This window comes from Acomys russatus, chromosome 11 (genome assembly GCF_903995435.1).
Source record: "Acomys russatus chromosome 11, mAcoRus1.1, whole genome shotgun sequence".
In the NCBI taxonomy this organism is placed as follows: domain Eukaryota; kingdom Metazoa; phylum Chordata; class Mammalia; order Rodentia; family Muridae; genus Acomys; species Acomys russatus.
Window position 1 is genome coordinate 34,890,169 of NC_067147.1, and position 19,818 is coordinate 34,909,986.

The 19,818-nt window shown below is 43.3% G+C and overlaps 1 protein-coding gene across 1 annotated transcript in view; it reads right to left on the minus strand.

The window, feature by feature from the left end:
• Positions 1 to 45: 45 nt before the first annotated feature.
• Pp2d1 (protein phosphatase 2C like domain containing 1) overlaps positions 46 to 19,818 on the minus strand; it is a 41,788-nt gene continuing 22,015 nt past the window's right edge. The window contains exons 2-3 of the mRNA XM_051152485.1: positions 7,444 to 8,486; positions 46 to 814 (exon numbers count right to left, since the gene is read on the minus strand). Of these exons, the coding sequence (XP_051008442.1) occupies positions 54 to 814; positions 7,444 to 8,486 (1,804 nt within the window). The 3' untranslated portion in view covers positions 46 to 53. The remainder of the gene's footprint in view (positions 815 to 7,443; positions 8,487 to 19,818) is intronic.

Sequence of the window (19,818 nt, forward strand, 5' to 3'; positions counted from 1 at the left end):
TTCGGTACTGTGTGTTGCTCTGGGTCATTGGAAAGATTTTATGTCTGTGATACTCAACTCCCACTGAGAAGCATCACCATAACAGTGATGCTGTCTCTGGACCCACCTGCTAAGGCAGTGCTTATGAGTTCACAGCCAATGTACTCAGCTGCGTCTTCATAGAAATTCTTAGCACAGAATTCATTCTTGCTTCCCTGCTTACTGTCAATAGTGGGGGAGGTGTTAGTTTCTTTTTTGCTGCAAGCATCATAATTAGTCACTTCTGGAGGAAATGTTGCTGCATTTTTAAGCTGAATGCTAGCTTCGGAGTCTATTGAATTAGATGACGTTTTCACTAGATTTGTAGTTGACATAACTTCTTCAGATTCAGGTGTGTACTGGAACAGCACGTGGATGTGATTGTCTGATGGAGGAGAAAGATGCTCTACCGATGGCCAGGATTTCTTTCTAGGGTCAGAAGCACATGTTTCTTTATATGTATGAAACAAGGTTATTACCAGTGCAGTGACTTCCTTCATGTCTAGAACTTCCCAAAGTCCATTAGTGGCTAAGATGAGAAACTGACATAAATCATCTATAGGGACAGAAATTGTTTGGGGTGCTGGAATGATGAAGTTTTTCAGTGTGAGGTTTCCATGGAATCCAAGACCCCTGGTGGTTTTTATGTGCCCTTCCAGGAAGCTGTGGGCCTCATTGGAACTGATCACTGCTCCTTTATGAAGGACTCTTCTTCTTTCTTTGGTGTTCTGTGTAGTGTGTTCTTTAGTCAGGCAAAACTCTTTTCCATTTCTGCATAAGACTGCTTGCACATTACCTAAACAGGTATAGTTTTGTTTTTTTGAGAGAAAGAGAGATGGAGAGAGTAATCATCAGTTTGTATTAAAGTATGCTACTTACTAATTCAATTTAAGTGCTAAACACAAAGTATGCCATCTAAGTATTTTTAGAATGCATAAGCTCAACCCTGTACAAATATGATCCTGAACTGGGAAACCACTTAGTTCAATCTCAGTGATAACCAGTTAAAATACTTAACTAAAACTATAGGTCATGAAAAATAACTTCTAAATCAATTTTTATGATACTGTTTCAAAATAAGGTTTTTACTATTTCTTAACATCTATTCAGCAGATTTTTAAAATACTCAAATAAAGTTTTTTTTAATGCTTAAATTATGTGTATGTGTGTGGATATGTGCACATGAGGGGGGTGGGTGCCTGCAGAGGCCAGAAGAGAGTATTGGATCATCCAGAGCTGAAGTTAAAGTTGGTTGTGAGGTACCCAACGTGGGTGCTGGGACCTAAGCTCTAATTCTCTTGGGGAACAGTAAGTGTTCTTAAATACTGAAACATCTCTCCAGCACCAAGTAATTTTTAAAATTATTATTTAAAAAAAATAGCGGCCGGGCAGTGGTGGTGCACGCCTTTAATCCCAGCACTTGGGAGGCAGAGGCAAGGGGATCTCTGTGAGTTCGTGGCTAGCCTGGTCTACAAAATGAGTCCAGGACAGTTAAGGCTACACAGAGAAACCCTGTCTCGGGAAAAGAAAACAACAAAAATGGGAGGGTGGGCTTGGAGAGGTAACCCAGCAGGGAAAAACATACACTCTTCTTGCAGAGGATCTGAGTTCAGTTGCCAGCACCCATGTAGGTTGGCACACAGCTGCTTGTAACTACAGGTCTCGGGAGAGCTGACACCCTTGTCTGTGCTTGTGTGCACAGACCCACACACATACACATAACAATAAACCCCTAAAGGACAGGGGAGGAAAAAAAAAAAAAAACCGCCTCAGGGGTTAGCAGGTAAAAGAACCTGCTGCCAAGCTTGATAATCTGAATTCTCTCCTTGGATCCCAGATGGTGAAAAGAACTGGCTCCTGCGAGTGTCCTCTGACCTTCATACACAGGTACACACACAAAATAAATACATAAATGTAACTGAAGAAAGTTAAAGCCCAAATGTATTTAGGATATGGACGAAATGCCACTGTTTTCAGTGTCCATCCTAGATTTGTGTTGCTGTAAATTCTATAAAAATTCATAGGAAGTAGGCAACCACATTAAACTCTACAGCTGAAAACTGAAGTCCCCAGTAAGTATAGCAGGATCATAGTTGAGAGGAACCTGTGGTGCTTGTATCATTTTGCTTTATTGATATCCTGAGCTCTAAAAATGGTCTGAACAGATTAAAAGACGCTGTTGATAGGGGTTGGGGTTTTTGTTTTGTTTGAGCTCTAAGATTTTAGGATCAGTGTATATTTAAGAACAGACAGTGGTTCTTGGTACAAAATTGTGACTCACAACTTATCTGAAGTGGCATTGGTATCTGAATACTCTATGCCTAAATATTGAACTTCCTACTTTAATATGCCAGTTCTAAAAAGTAAAGTATTGTGGAACCAGTGAAATGAGTAGAGGCACTTGCTGACCTGAGTATGGTTCCTGGAGCCCGTATAGGAGAGGACCTGCTCCCCAAAATTGTCCTCGACCTCAGCATGGACACCATGGTATATATGCACACATGCCACACACTCTTAAGAATATTCTGCCAGATGGTGGTGGCGCACACCTTTAGTCCCAGCACTCAGAGGCAGAGACAGGTGGATCTCTGAATTCCAGAACAGCCAGGGCTATCCACAGAGGAACCCTGACTCAAAAAACTAACAAACAAAACAAAGGATATTCAGGACTTAAATGCAGTGCTATATTTGAAATCAAAATTTTGTTGCTAATGGGTTCAATTCTATTTCTCTAATTTTTAACTTATTTTTGTTTTTTTTTTATTTTTCCTTTATTTTGAAGTAGAGTCTCAGTGTATAGCCCAGGCTGACCTGAGATCTTCTCATCTCTGCCTCATTGCTGGAAAGGTCTTCAATGTTTCTAGACAAAAAAAGAAGCTAGGCTTAGATGGTTAAAGTCCATCCAATTGGACAGAAAGCCTAACTTGGTGGTGTCAGATACACAATAGTATTGACTCATTAACCTAATGGCATGAGAGCCAGGTTGGTGGCACACGCCTGCCTTTAATCCCAGCACTCAGGAGGCAGAGGCAAGCAGATCTCTGAGTTTGAAGCCAGCCCGGTTACCAGTGAGTCCAGGACAGCCAGGACTATTATGCAGAGAAATCCTGTCTCAAAACAAAAGTGGAATGAATGATATTTGATCTGGGTTGGTGACAAATTGTGACCCCGAGCTATGCAAATGATGCTGGTGCAGAATGCGCAGCTTTGTATTTTAGTTATTGTCCTTTTATGCTAACTTGGGGATCTTCTCCTTTGATTCTGTAGCGGGTAAGTCAGTAATTCTGGGATGGGGAATGGAGATTGGGTTTGGTTTGGTTTTTAGATAAGCTTCATGTAGCCCAGGCTGGCTTTGAACTCCCTTTGTAGCTGAGAATGTCTAAGTTCTCAGCTCTGCTAGCATGTATCATCATGCCCTGTTCTTGCGGCCTTATGCATGCAAGGTAGGCGCTCTGCAAATTGAGCTGTGTTAAGTCAGTTACTGGATTTTGTCAGGTTCTAAATGCCAGCTGGCCGAACTGTCAGGCCCTCAGCACGCCTTTTAAAATGGGGCAAAAAACTGTGTGTGTGTGTGTGAGAGAGAGAGAGAGAGAGAGAGAGAGAGAGAGAGAGAGAGAGAGAGAAGCTTACCGGGGAAGGCTGTGAGCAAGCGGTTTGACTTTATTTACTTCTGCCATCTCTAAGGCATCTCCAAAACTCCGTTTGGCTTTTGTGAGACAGGTCTACCGCTGTCTGGTTTCCGCCCCTTTCTCCCTTCTCCTTTCCCGCTTTCTTCCCTTCTTTGTATAACTGCATTCCCAATGCCGAAGTTGTTAAGACAAGATTATAGATGATTAAAAAAATAAAAACGGAGATGGAAACCACAGTGTAATTAGTGCCAAATGGTAGATGAAAGTCGGGGGGGGGGGGGGCAGTGGCTCACGCCCGCTATCCCAACTCTTAGGAGGCAGAGGCAGACAGATCTGATTTTGAGGCCAGCCTGGTCTACAAAGCCAGTCCCAAGAGAGCTAAGGTTATACAGAGAAACCCTGTCTCGAAAAACCAAAAAAATAAAAAGGTAAGTGAATTTTAAACAGCCAAGGAGCCTTGTGTAATGGTACATATACGTCTTTAAACACAGCACTTGACAAGGAGAGGCAGGTGGAAGTATAAATTAGGAGTTCTGGGCTAGCTATGGTTACATGTGATACCCTGTCCAAAAAAAAGGTGGGAGGGGAGCTCAAGGCTATAATCTCACACTTGGGAGACTGAGGCAGAAGGATTGCCACAAGTTCAAGGCCAAGATCCTGACTCTTTCAAAAAACAAAACCAGGGTTGGAGAGAGCATTTTTTCTTTCTTTTTTTTTTTTTTTAAAGATCTTTATTTGTTATGTATACAGTGCTCTGCCTACATGAACACCTGCAGGCCAGAAGAGGGCATCAAGTCACATTATAGATGGTTGTGAGCCACCATGTGGTTGCTGGGAATTGAACTCATGACCTCTGGAAGAACAGCCGGTTCTCTTAACCTCTGGGTTCCATTTCCCACACCCACATGGTGGCTCACAGCCATCCATATGACTCCAGTTCCAGGACATCCAACACTGTTCTGAAGGCATCAAGCACACACAGGGTGCACATACATACATGTCAAATATTCATACACATAGGTGTATTTTAAAAGGTTTTCATTTGTTTATGATTAAAAAGAGAAAGATGGAGGGAAGGAAAACAAGAGTAGTGAAATGACTCAGTGAGTGAAAGTGGTTGTTGCCAAATCTGATGACCTGAGTTCAATCCCTAGAATTTACAATATAAAAAGAGAACTAACTACTGAAAGTTGTCTGGCCTCCACACATGCTCAGGTCCTCTGCAGTTAAATATTTAATTGAGCCAGGTGTGGTGGTGCAGGCCTTTACTCCCAGCACTCGGGAGGAAGAGGCAGGCGGATCACTGTGAGTTCGAGGCCAGCCTGGTCTACAAAGTGAGTCCAGGATAGCCAAGGCTACACAGAGAAACCTTGTCTTGAAAAACCAAAAAAAAAAAAAAAAAAAAAAAATAGGGCTGGAGTGAGGCTCAGAGGTAAGAGCACTGACTGCTCTTCAAGAGGTCCTGAGTTCAGTTTCCAGCAACCACATGGTGGCTCAAAACCGTCTATAATGGGATCTGGTGCCCTCTTCTAGCGCACAGGCATACCTGCAGACAAAAACACTATATAATAAATCTTTTAAATATTTAATTGAAAGAAAATAGAAAAGTGAAATGGCATAGAGAAATGAAAAGAGCATTAGCTGTGCGTGGATTCCGAGGGAGTAATTCAAATCATATGCATGATCGAGAGGAGAGTCTTAAGGAGGAAAAAAGATGCATCACAGTCAGATTGCTTAAAAAATCTGTAACGCAGCCACAAGGGGGAACCACATTCCGAACTGAGGAGCAAGAGTGACAGAGACAGCGATGCCTGCCAGGAAAATCAGAAATGCAGGTTCCAACGACTCAGAAAAATCTCCCAGTCTGGAATTCCACACCTAGTGAATATTTTCTTCAAAAACAAAAGAGGCAAATAATATCTTAAAAATTCATCACTAGCCTGGATGGGTGGTGTATGCCTTTTCCCCTAGCACTCAGGAAGGAGGCTGAAATGAATGGACCTAAGTGAGCGTGAGGCCAGCCTGGATTATAGTTCCAGGACAGTCGGGGAATCCATAATGAAGACACTGTCTAAAAACAACAAAATTTAATTGCCAGAAAAATCCATATCATAGAAACCAAGGAAAATTTCCAGGCAGGAAGCACACCAAATGAACAGGTCTGCACAGAGTAGTTAACAAAGGAGCATGAGTTCCTAAAAGATGTAACACTTTTTTTTTTTTAAATACATAAAAGATAATTGTTTAAAAATACATGGCACAAGCTGGAGAGGTGGCTTGGTGGTTAAGAGCACTCACTTCTCTTCCTAAGGTCCTAAGTTCAATTCTCAGCACCCACATGGCAGCTCACAACTGTCTAATGCTATATTCTCGTATGCAGATGTACATGCAGACAAACACATAAAATAAATCTTTAAAAAAAAAAAAACCTACAGTAGCACACTCAGAAGGCAGAGTAAAGTGGATCTCAGTGACTTTGAGGACAGCTTGGTCTACAGAAGAATTCCAGGACAGCCAGGGCTACACAGAGAAACCCTGTCTTGACAAAAGGGAAAAAAATACTATGCAGAATATAAAAATATTTGTCATGTAAACATTTACAAACAAATCTATTGTGTATGCAAAATACTGAGCCAGGTGTAGCCATGTACACCTGTAATCCCAGTACTCTGAAGCCAGTGGATGTGGGGTGGAGGGATTCCAGGTTAGCTGTACTGGCTGCTGGTTGGGGGGCGGGGTGCGAGGAGAATGGGATGGGATTAGCCATCTACAGAAGTCAGGACAACAGTCAGTGTTGTTCTTCCAACATAAATTCCGGAGATTGAACTCCTCAGCAATTGTCATCAGGCTTGGCAGCAAGTACCTTAACCCTCTGAGTCATCTTGCCAGCCCCTCATTTGGAAATTTTAATGATTTGTCACATCCAATATGCCCCCAAGCCTGGAACATTCCATCCTGCAGGGAAGCTTCTTAAGCAGAAAGACAAGCAACTTAAAATAGCTTCAGGAAGTCCCTGAAAGTGACCAGATTCATTAGGCCCCTCCCTCTTAGAGCAAGCAGTAAAGCTGCTGAGAGTAACTCTTGACAAGATAAATTGCAAAGGAAGACGACTCAGATGAGGCAAGTTCCCAAGACAAAAATAAATGAATAAATAAATAAAGCGAAAAAAATAAAATGCCTACAAGAAGCAGAAACTGGGCTGGGTGTGGTGGTGCATGCCTTTAATCCCAGTGCTCAGGAGGCAGAGGTAGACGGGTCACCATGAGTTCGAGGCCAGCCTGGTCTACAAAGTGAGTCCAGGACAGCCAAGGCTACACAGAGAGACCCTGTCTCAAAAAACAACAAAACAAAAGACGCAGAAACTAGCCTATGCCTCAAAGAGGTTTAGACCAGAGTCACTTGGAAAGAAGCTTTCCAACCTGTAAAGCTGCAGCTGTTTGTGACTGGTAAGTAACTCCAATAAAACTGATCTGTTCACCAAATTGGACTTTGATGGTATCCATACTTTGGTCTATCATGGGCTCCTTATCTGAGGTGAGTAGAAGTGTCTGTTATGTCTCCCTAGGAAAAGTTTTGTCACACAACTCACACCAGGGCCTATAAAAAAATAGTTACAATTATTTTTGTGCCTGCAATCTATATTTAAACCAGAGCGGTTTTTTTGTTTCTTAATTGTTCAGTGCAATTCCTAGACATTATTAAATCACAAAATGACTGAATAATTCTGGAAGCATGAGAGGTTTTCCACAGGCATTTAACATATGTAGGTGTCATGGATGTAAATGGACATACGCACCAGCATTTGCAATGTGTAGTACCCCAGAGATGATCTGTGGAATCTTCTGGAAGGAAAAACTGTTGGTACCCTGCTGATTGTTTTCCCTCCAGTCCTTATTAAGGTACGGGTACTTAATCCCACCTTCTAATAGACAAGTGAGCGCTGAGCAGCCACTCCATCGAACCCGGGAGATCTCATTCCTTCCCAGCCGGAGAAGCCTATCCATTCTCCAAAATGCCTTTGCAAACGCTTTGTGTATTTTCTCATACTCCCATTTATCGGTTCTGAGGGTTTTGGGTGTGGACGAGAAGATCTCTTCTCTGGCTTTGTATTCTTGCCTGAAGACGGTGTGAAAGGATTTGATCAGTTTTTGCTGCTCGTCTGTCATTTGGTAGGAAGGATCCTGTTTAGACAGTTGATGGAGAAGTAAAATTTGGAACTCTTTTGACGCCAGGTCCGCTGCCGCACTGCCATAATGGCCATCAAACAAAGCAAAAAAGCACGTATTGGCTTTGTCACCGAAATCATTTGTGAAGGTGAATTTACAGTTTGGGTCGGCTTCCCAAGTTGAGTTGCTGTTGCCACAGATGGCTACACCTTTAATTAGCAGGTGGTGGGCGTTTGGAGAATATGTAGAAGTCTGGCCAACCGTATCCCAGAGTTTGAAGTGCGATAGGACTTGTTTCTTCCGAAGAAGCTCAAACGCATAGTTCATACTCTGAAGGACTTTTTCACTGAATAGAGACGTTGTCAGAAATTTAGAAATCACAAACTGTCTCTGACTAATGATCACGGAAGACACCGGCTTTCTCCCTCCCCTCCAGTGGAAACCCAGAGTGCTCAGAGCATTGTGATGTTTCTTATGGAAAAACATCCCAGCTGCACTGATTTCACGGTGACAGACAGAGCAGGGGAATGTAATCGGTTCATCACAAGTCAGCCCCTCATCAAACTCCTCCTCATTCTGGGTTCTTGGTCTCTTAAGCTTTCTCTTTTTAGGAGGCTGCTTTGTTTTCACTTTATTCACGGACTCATCTGAAGAAAATGATCTCCAAAACACTCTGGAAGAGATGTGAAATATGTTTACTGATCAGGAACTAGAGAGGTAGCACAGGGGTGGAGAGTGTCTGTTGCTCTTGCATAGAACCCTCACAAGGCCCATGACCATCAATAATTCGTTCCAGGAGATCTGGTGGCCTTTTCTGACCTCTGACCTCTGTAGGCACTACTACATGTTATCTGAACAAATATTCAGAGAAATAATATTTTACTCCAGCTATGAAGATACATTTCGTTTTATAAATTTTTTTAAAAGGCGCATGTGCAGGCACATGGAGGCTACAGGAGCACATTAGATGCCCTCCTCCACCACTCTTCTCCTATTCCTTTGAGGCAGAGTCTCTCCCTGAACCTGAAGACAGGAAGACAGCTGCGGCTTGCTGCCTACCAGCCTCACCAAAAAGATGAAAAACTTGAATTCCAGATCCAAGTGAGAGCCTGACACAAAGGAATAAGGTTTAAAATGATAGAAGGAGGCACAACATATACTCATACATATAATTGTAACATAAAATCTATTTGTAATCTTTTTTAAATGTTCAATATAATTACTATTCCAAAACAAGAGGATGGCTGAGGTTGAGGTAGGCTTTGGCTACATAGTGAGTTTCTGACTGGGAAAAAGAAAACAAGAGAGTATTCTTGTGATGTACTTCAGTTAAAATGGTCAAGTCCCAATCTCAGTAATTTTTTTTTTTTCATTTTTGTTACTACAGGACTCTAGCCTAGGCAAATACAGTGTCTTTGAACTACAGCCGATAGTTAACTATTATATATATTTCATCAAATGAATAGGTAGAGAGAAAATAGAGGAGGAAGAAGAGGGAGGGAGGAAGGAAGGAGGAAGAAGAAAGGAAATGTTTGCTACAAGCCAGGAGTGATGGCAACTCCACACACTTATAATCCTAGGAGGCTGAAACAAAATTGAGAATTTGAGGCCAGCCTGGGCTATGTACTGAGACCTTGACTTAATACATATCCGTATGTAAACTTCCTGAGAGTCTTGCTGTAGCCTGCTTGCAGAAACTCCTCCAATTGCCCCATCTCCATTAGCTGGGAACCCTACTTCCACCTCTTTTTTTTTTTTTTTTAATTTATTTATTTATTATGTATACAGTGTTCTACCTGCATGTACACCTGCAGGCCAGAAGAGGGCACCCGATCTCATTATAGATGGTTGTGAGCCACCATGTGGTTGCTGGGAATTGAACTCAGGACCTCTGGAAGAGAAGGCAGTGCTCTTAACCGGCGAGCCATCTCTCCAGCCCCTACTTCCACCTCTTAATGAAGACCCAGGGTCACCCTCTTTTCTGCTGAACATACTTCTTTGTATCATCTGCCAGGCCTCAGAAACACTTTCTACCAAGGACTCTGAGTGGCCATACTGTGCTGACTCAGGTAGGTGGTCTTCACTGTTCCTCCTGTTTTCAGCCTCCCAGCAGGAGTCCCTTCTCCCACCCTGTTTCCATTTCCTGGGAATTGCACCTTTCAATTCACAGCCAGGGTTTCCTGTCTCCCACCACCTGCATATGCCTTTTCTCCTAGCCCATCTCCATTTCTTTGTACCACACAGCAAACTAATGGAACATTCCCTATCGGGAACCCCGTAGCCACCACATTTGCTAGAGTGGGCAAGAGCAACCAAAGAACAGAACACCCACCCAACAAAAACAACACCGTATGTATACACCAAGAAACACATCAAACATCGTAACTGCAGGTGCCTGTATCCCAGGGTAAAACCACAAATACAATCAAGACAATATGCCTCTTCCAGAAGCCAGCAATCCCTTGGAATAAGCCATAAGAAAAGCAATTTAGCTGATGACAAGGACACAATCATCACAATCGATTAAGAATAAAAATTCAGCTGTGTGTGGTGCTGCACGCCTTTAATCCTACCACTCGGGAAGCAGAGGCAGGTGGATCTCTGTGAGTTCGAGGCCAGCCTGGTCTACAAAGCGAGTTCAGGACAGCCAAGGCTACACAGAGAAACACTGTCTCAAAAAACAAAACAAAACAAAACAAAAACAAAAACAAAAAAAACAAAAATTCATTATAAAGTCAAATTTAAGTAATTTTTATCTACCATTTCACCTCTCTACAGTAAGTACTAGAAGAAAAACTTCAGCCTTAAGGGGTTAACTACCCCCAAAAGGACACAAGGAATAAATAATCCCAGAACAGTAAATCAAAAAGAGGGGGGCGTATCACAACAGCGAAATAACAGGAATCAAGGGGCTGGAGAGATGGCTCAGAGGTTAAGGGCACTGACTGCTCCTCCAGAGGTCCTGAGTTCAATTCCCAGCAACCATGTGGTGGCTCACTACCATCTGTGATGTGATCTGATGCTCTCTTCTGGCCTGCATGTGTACATGCAGGCAGAACACTGTATTCATAATAAATGAATCTTTTAAAAAATAACAGGAATCAATAATAATGCTAATTAATAACATTCAGTATTATTTGTCTCAGTTCCTCCAATAAAAAGACACTAAGAGATTGGAGTAGAAAACAGGATCCCTCTTTTTGCTGCCTACTAGATACATACTTCATCCAGGATAGACGTCATTGAATGGAAGATAATATTCCAAGCAAATGAACCCAAGAAGCAAGTAGGTGTAAATATTTTGATATCTGGCAGATATTAAGCCAAAACTAATCAGAAGAGATAGTGAAGGACACTACATACCCATCAAAAGGGAAATCCACCAAGAGGATATTGTGATTCTAAACATGTAGGCACCAAGCACCCAAGTTCATAAAAGAAACGGTACTACAGCTAAAATCACTTATTGGCACTCACACAGTGATAGAGGGTGACTTTAGTATCCCATTGTCACCAATAGACATGCCATTCAGACAAAACTAAACAGAAAAATACTGGAGTTAGATAACGTTATGAGTCAAACGGACCTACCAGATAACCTACAGAGCATTGCACCCAAACACTAAAGAATATTCTTTCTTCTCAGCATCTCATGGAACTTTCTCTGAAATTTACCACAAATGAGGACACAAAGCAAGTATCAACAGATACGAAGAAAACTGAAATAGCATCCTGCAATCTATCCAAGCACTATAGATTAAAGCAGGATTATAGTAACAGAATCAGCAGAAAGTATACCAACTCATAGAACCTGAACAGCTCATTAGTGAATGAAAAAAAATGGGTCAATACGTAAATCAACAAAGGAATAAAAAGCATTTTGTAATTGAATGAAAATGAAAACACAACATATACAAACCTATGGGACACTGATGCAAAAGTAGATTTTATTGGCCTGATGTAATTGTTGCCTTGGAGGCTTACTCCCTCTGTCTGCTAACCTAGGCCTAGTCCTGGAAGCCTCTAGCCTCTATAGTCTAAGCCTAGGATGTTTTCAGCCTCTAGGTCTTACTGCTGAATAAGCTCACCCTTTCTAGTTCTTTCTGAACTCTGGCTGTCTGGTTCAACTCAGTTGTTCTGGCTTAAACTGCTTTCCAATCTGGCTTCTCTCAGCTTCTCACTGAATTGCTCTGCTTGACCTAAAACTAACTCCAGTAATCCCTTCTAATCTTCTGGCTCTGGCTCATTCTGTCTTCACCCGTGTCCAGCTTGTTCGCTCTTCAATCTGTCTCTGTAAAACTAACCCAGTAATACTGCCTCTGAATTCCACAAACTTGACTGCTCTGCACTGCCTCTCAACTCACTGACTCAACCAAACTGACTGAACAGCACTGACTAGAACTCAGAGATCGGCATGCCTCTGTCTCCTGAGTGCTGTGATTAAAGATGTGTACCACCACACCTGGACCTAAGCTTTTCTTTACCTGAAATTTACTCTATACTATGCTGGCATTGAACTCAGAGATCTGCTTGCCTCTCTCTTTCGGGATTAAAGACATGTCTTTATTCCAGCAGGATCATACAGACCTAGAAGGTCTTTGGATGTCATCTCTTACCAGAGCAGCCATGTTCTGAGTTAAAATTCCACATAGTAAATAAATAAATCATTTTTTAAAAGGGAGGGGGCTGGAGAACTGACTTAGAGGTTACACTTTTTTTTTTTTTTTTTTTTTTTTTTTTGGTTTTTTGAGACAGGGTTTCTCTGCGTAGCCTTGGCCATCCTGGACTCACTTTGTAGACCGGGCTGGCCTCGAACTCACAGTGATCCGCCTGCCTCTGCCTCCCGAGTGCTGGGATTAAAGGCGTGCGCCACCACGCCCGGCAGAGGTTACACTTGATAATCTTGCAGAGAGCCTGGTTCAGCTCCCAGCACCCACATGTCTTCAATTCCAGGGAATCGAGACCCTATAACTCCAGTTCCAGGGCATCCAACACCCTCTTTTGACTTCTGAGGGCACATGTCTACCAGCAAGACAGCCACACACGCAAAATTTAATAATAGAAAATAAGTTAAAAATAAGGAGGGGAGAACCAAAGCTGCTGCTAGTGAGGTGACTCGGTGGTCAATGGTACTTACCACACAAGCCTGCTACCCTAAACTCCAGAAGTGAAAAGGTAGAAGTTGTCCTCTGCTCGCCACATGGGCACCAATGTATACATTCACACACACACACACACACACACACATTAATCAAAATAGATGACTCAGAGGTTAAGTTCACTTGCTGAATGATCATAAGGACCACAATTCAGATCCCACCACCCATTAAACAACTGGGTACCACATACCAGCCTGTAACACCAACTCTGAGGAAGGTGGAAGACTAGAGATCAGGAGGACTTCCTAGCTTGCAGTCCAGCCAAAAAAGGCCAAGCCTCAGGGTCATGGGGAGATTCTTCAGAAGCAATAGACAAAGAATGACAGAGGAGGACGCTTTACACTCTCTTTTTGCCTCATGGGTGCACACACATAGAACTCAGTCAACCAAACAATGTTTTTAGGAGCCAAAATAGTCAGCCATGGTGGTGACTTAATCCCTTAATCCCAACACTTGGAAGGTAGAGGCAGACAGATCACTATGAATTTCAGGCCAGCCTGGTCTACAAAGTGAGTCCAGGACAGCCAAGGCTACACAGAGAAATCCTTTCTTTAAAAAGAAAAAAAAAAAAAGAGTCAAAATAAATAAATACCTGAAAGCACTATTCAGTTCCCATTCCATGTTCCTTTATATGGTAACTTCTTTTCTCTCTCTTTACTGCATTCCATTTGCAGAGCGTCTATTTTGAGCACAGGTGGAGGATAGAGGAGAAAGACGAGGAAGAGGAGGAGGGGAGGAGGAATGAAGGAGGGAGGGAGAGAGAGTGAAGTGCAAATAGTTATGGCAACCAGTGAAAAAGGTAGTGATGACAGAGGTGGAGTCTTCTCTCATTGACAGAGGCTTTGTGTGAGAATGCTGACCGTCTCACCTGGAATTTTAGCCACAGCAACCTTTATGACCCAGGACTTGATCACAAGAGTATTAGCCAACTTCCCTGTGGAATTTCTAAATGCAACTTTAAATGCACCATCTTCCACCTATGCCACAGGATAAAAGTATTAGAAGTGGGCTTTCTCATTTCTTTTTTCTAGTTAACTGTAGGATTTTGAAAGCAATGATTATAGGGCCTAGGGAGATAGTTCAAGGCTTAAGCGCACTGGACTCAGCACCCAAAGGATGGCTCACAAGCACCCTTTAGCTCTAGTCTCAGGGAATCTGACACTCTTCTGTCCTCCTTGGGTACCGCACATGCACGTGCGGTATATGTATACATGCAGACACGCACAAACAAAACACCCATACACATGAAAAATAAAGTACCTCCATAAAAGCACCATAAGGGACAGGGGTTTGTTTGGATCATTATTCCAGATGACAGTCTGTTGCTACTGGGAAAGTTAGGCAGGAGAACTTGGAGCAGTTGCTCACATCACATCCCCACAGTCAGAAAGTCAGAAGCCGAGAGCCAGCTAGTGAGATGGCTAAGATAACTTCTTCTCCTCCTTCTTCTTCTTCTTTTCTCCTTTTTCCCTCCTCTTCCCTCTTCTCTCTCTTTCTTCTTTCTCCTCCTCCTTTTAAACCAAATTCTTACTGTGGTCTCACACTTGATCTATTGCACAGACTATCATCTGACTTGTGGTTAAAATCCTCCTTCCAGGTGCTGGGGCTACAGGAATATGCAACATATTCAGCTTTTCTTTATGGGGAATAAAAAGAAAGAAAAACAAAACAAAACAAAAAGTCATTATGATGTTTTCTGCTGCGGCATTGTCTGGCGTTTTGTTGTTAATTGCTAATTATTTTGTTCCCCAAAGTCTACTTGCTATCTTTTATAAACAGACTATTATGTATGCCAAGCAATACTGTATAACCTTGCCTTCAAAATTATCCTGAATTGGCTAAATAAAAGGCCTATACCCCTAGGCAGGGCAGAAATGAGGTAGGCAGAGGCAAAGTTCTCAAGCTTGGAGGACAGAAGTTTCATGGGAAGGAGAGAGACAGGCAGGACAGGGAAGAAGGAAGCTGGACCACCACGCAGTAGTATAGAGAGAACCACGTGGACCACCACGCAGTAGTATGGAGGGAACCACGTGGTTGGGAGGAATTTACTCTGAGGATTGGAGGTGTTGGAGAGATCAGCCCAGATGAAATGCATGAGCAAGCCTGGTAGTGGTGACACACACCTTTAATCTCAACACTTGGGAGACAGAGGCAGGCGGATCGCTGTGAATTCGAGGCCAGCCTGGTCTACAAAGCGAGTCCAGGACAGCCAAGGACACAGAGAAACCCTGTCTAGAAAAACAGAAAGAAAAAAAAAAAAAAAGCATGAGCAAGTATTTATGGAATTATGGATGGAAGTAGCCCAGATAGGAATGATTAAAGCAGATGGCATGGGATATGGGGCTGGGAGGTAACAAGGTAGCTTAGGGGGTTTATATCTGCCCAGCCCCAGGTTTAAGGCATATTAAAAATACAACAAGCTTCTGTGTCCTTTATTGATTGATAGTGAGATAAATAATAGCTGCCATAATAAATATAGGCTACTAATAAATATTAATAGCCTTTTTATTTTCTACAACAGTTTTCCAAACTACTAATTTGAGTTTTATCTTTAGGTCTGAAAGATGGAAGACAAAGTATATTACTTGTTAGCATATGTGACTCTCTCAATAGTATTCTGAGGACCACATATTTAAAGATGTGTCATATACCTCTAATCATATAAGGCCAACATACAGGTACTGAGAGAAGCAAGGGTTCAAACCCACTAGGCTGCACAGCTACATAGAACCATCTAGGTGAGTTCTCTCCTCAAAAACAAACAAACTATGCCTGTAATCCCAGCACGTGGAAGTTGGTATCAGGAAGATCAGGTCATCTGTGGGAGAAAATAATAGTTTTAAATTTTAAAACAAGCAAACAAACAACAACAAAAAACAATAATCAGGCTGGCTGCCTCGGTAGCTAAGAGTGTGTATTGTTCTTGTGGAAGAGCAGAATTTGGTTGTCAGCACCCATGCTTGGCTTTCAACAACCTGTATTCCAGCTCCAGAGGATCCAGTGACCTCCTCTGGCATCCATGGGCACTTACACACATGTTCACACACACACACACACACACACACACACACACACACACACACACACACAGAGTAAATAATAAAATAAAAACAAAACTTTTTTACCACTGAGTTTCATCTTCAATTACTAGTTTTTGAGATGGAATACTGCAATGGAACCAGGTTGGTCTTGAATTCCCACTCACTGTCTTGGCCTCCACTTGCCAGAATTGCAGGTTATAATGCCATGCCTTACTCTTTTAAACATATTACATGTAAACCTAACATGAATTTCTGTTATTTGAGAACAATCCACTTTGGCTCAGTGGTAAAGGCCTGCAATGTCAGTACATGGGCTGTGGAAACGAAAGAATGTCAAGCTCTAGGCCAGCTTAGGTTACATAAAAGTATGTTTTAAAAATAAATAAGTGAGCCAGGTGTTGGTGGCGCCCTTTAATCCTAGCACTCAGGAAGCAGAGATGGGCAGATCTCCCTGAGGTAGAGGCCAGCCTTGACTATAAAGGGAGAGCCCAAGACAACTAGGGCTACACACACAAAAATCCTGTTTTGAAAATAAATAAATAGCCAGGAGTGGTGGTGCACACCTATAATCCCAGCACTCAGGGAGGCAGGGGCAGCCAGAGCTCTGTGAGTTCAAGGCCAGCCTGGTCTACAAAGTGAGTCCAGGACAGCCAAGGCTACACAGAGAAACCCTGTCTTGGAGGGAGGGGGGCAAAAAAAGAGAATAGCTAGATAGAAAGAAAGAGATAGATAGATAGATATTGAGGCAACCCAGACTCAGAAAGACATACATGGTATGTACTCACTTATAAGCAGATTTTAGCCATATAGTACAGGATAAATATACTACAATGCACAGACCCAAAGAAGTAACAAGGAGGACCCAAGGGAGGATGCTTAAATCTCACTCAGAATGGGAAATAGAATAGACAGCGGAAGTGGTTGAGGAGAGAGAACAAGCTAGGAAAGGGAACACAAAGAGAAATGATGGTGGAGATCAGACCAGAGGAGAAGAGGGGCAGTAGAGAGGGCCTGCAGAGAGGAGAGAAGCCATGGGCAGGGGCATCTCTGTAAAAAGTTGGAGGCCTAAGGCAGGGAAGGCTTATAGGATATGAGGGTAACTCTAGCTGAGACTCCTAGTAGCAGGGGTCATGGAGATTGAAGAGGACACCTTCTAACTAGACAGGACTCCTAGTGGAGGGAGGTGAACACCAATCTATCCCCAAAAACTTTGACCCAAGGCTGCCTACAAGATGTGCAGGCATGGGGTGGGCGGGGTGGTGCGCACCTTTAAGCCCAGCACTCGAGAGGCAGAAGCAGGCAGATCGCTGTGAGTTTGAGGCCAGCCTGGCCTACAAAGAGAGTCCAGGACAGCCCAGGCTACACAGAGAAACCCTGTCTCAAAAAAAAAAAAAAAAAAAAAAAAGTGCAGGGATAAAGAGAGAGCAGAGATTGAGGGAACGTCTAACCAATGCTGGCCAAACCTGAGACCCACACCATGGGAGAGAGCCAAACCCAACACTTGCAGACAGGAGCCTAGCATAGCTGTCTCTGAGAGGCTCCACTCAACAGCAGATGGAAATAGATGCTGAGACACACGGCCAAACATTGTGCAAAGTGTTAGAAAGACCTCGAGGTGACAGGAGTGCCACAAGACCACCAACAGAGCCAATTAACAAGGGCCCAGAGGGTTGTGGAGACTGAAGCACCACCAAGGACTATACACAAACCTGACCTAGGCCCCCTACACAGATGTAGCCAATAGGCAGCTCAGGCTTCATGTGGGTCCCCCTAGTAATGGGAGCGAGTGAGCACAATCTCTGTGACATGGATTCTATTGCCCGTTTTTGCTTACTTCCCCCTGGTGGGGCTGCCTTGCCAAGCCACAGAGGAAGACTACCTGCTCAGTCCTGGTGCGACTTGATAAGCTGGGGTGGGTGGGTAGGGGTGCTCCCTTATTTGGAGGAATAGAGGAGTGGGGAGGGGAGGAGAGGAAAGGAGGGAAGGCCGGGGAGGAGGAGGAGAGGCATAGGGTCAGAATGTAAAGTGAATAAATAAATAAAAATTCTAATAAGAAAATAAACAAATCACTGAGGATGTAGAACATTAGCCTTGGGTTTAATTATATAATTCATATTGATATATCTTGGGTTTTTTGGTTTTTGGTTTTTGTTTTGTTTTGTTTTTCGATACAGGGTTTCTCTGTATAGCCTTAGCTGCCCTGGACTCACTTTGTAGACCAGGCTGGCCTCGAACTCACAGCGATCCGCCTGCCTCTGCCTCCAGAGTGCTAGGATTAATGGCGTGTGCCACCACCGCCCGGCAGATACATCTTTTTTTTTTCCAGACAGGGTTTCTCTGTGTAGCCTTGAAGCCAAACAGGAATGACTTTATTTTGGCCTTGTAACAAGATGGCTTTAATTATGGGCCATGCAGACCATGCCACTAGGGGAACTGGCATGGGACTGTCCAGGTGGAGGGTGTTGAAACCCGGGAATCTCAAACTGGAGACTGACAGAAGTAAAAGCCCCGCCCCTCACCCCCTTGTTCCGAGCCTGCACGCCCCAGGCACAAACCTCAACTCTCAAGGTAGTCACAGGTAGTCGTGTGCCTAGCTCCTAGATGCAAAGAGAGGCTCACCTGCATCACAACCACAAACAACGCAATGCATTCACCCCAAAAACCCCTCCCCACTCCCCGAAGTTCATACAGTACTTGCTCACCATGGAATAAAGGTGCATAAAGCTGTTTCACTAAATATTACTTAAGAGTTGCTGTTCCATTGGGATAGCTCTGAGCTAAGAGAGCTGTAACGCTAAAATCCTCGGAGAAGCCCCACACCCCCACACCCAACATCCCAGCAGTCCCAGCTGGACCAGGATCCTGTAGAGCCCACCCTTTCTGGACTCTGCTTCACTTTCCCCAGCTTGGACATCCTGAATACTGAAGCAGGACTCGGAGCCACATTTAATCTTAAGGTGGAGTCAGGCTGCTCAGTCACCATGAACCTGAGAGAGCAGAACCCAAGCGTTGCTTTCATGTGTGCCTGTGCACCACATGTGTGTGCTGTCACCTCGAAGGCCAGAAAAGGGCATTGGATCCCCATGGACTAGAATTGCAGATGGTTGTGAGCCACCATATAGATACTAGGAATTGAACTCAGGCCTATTGGCAGAGCAGACAGTGCTCATGACCACTGACTATCTCTCCAGCCCTAAGCAAGCACTCTGAACTATTGAGCAGTATTTCCAGCCTTATGTTTATTAAAGTCAGTGTGTGTGTGTTGTGTATACAAAATGTTTATAGCACTTTTCTGGATGTACATGCAGTAACTCATCTCCTTGTGATATATGTCTAAAATACATATACATAAGTGGTTATTGCAGGAATGTAAAAAATGGGTCACTATGTCAGGAAGGCTCCCACGGCACAAGGAAAGCTCCCTTATATTATAATGTCTGCATCGTTAGCCATCTAAGTGTATCTATCTAGGCACCTCCAGAAGTAGGCATTAGATGCAAAGACTGCTGGCAGGTCCTTGTGCTACAGAAGTTGAGTGTGATAAGAGACACAAGTCACACAGAAGAAGTCAGGTTGAAAGAGTTTCTACCCATAGAAACATAGTGGTGAGTGAGGGCAGCTATATGGTAGGGCACAGTGGGACTTGGTGTGGCCTTGGGCCAGAAGAGGCACACACAGACACACACACACACACACACACACACACACACACACACACACACACACACGACACATAGATGTATTGTTAGATAATGGTATCAGAATTTAGCATGTGCTGGAGCTATCTAAAAAAGCATTCACCCAT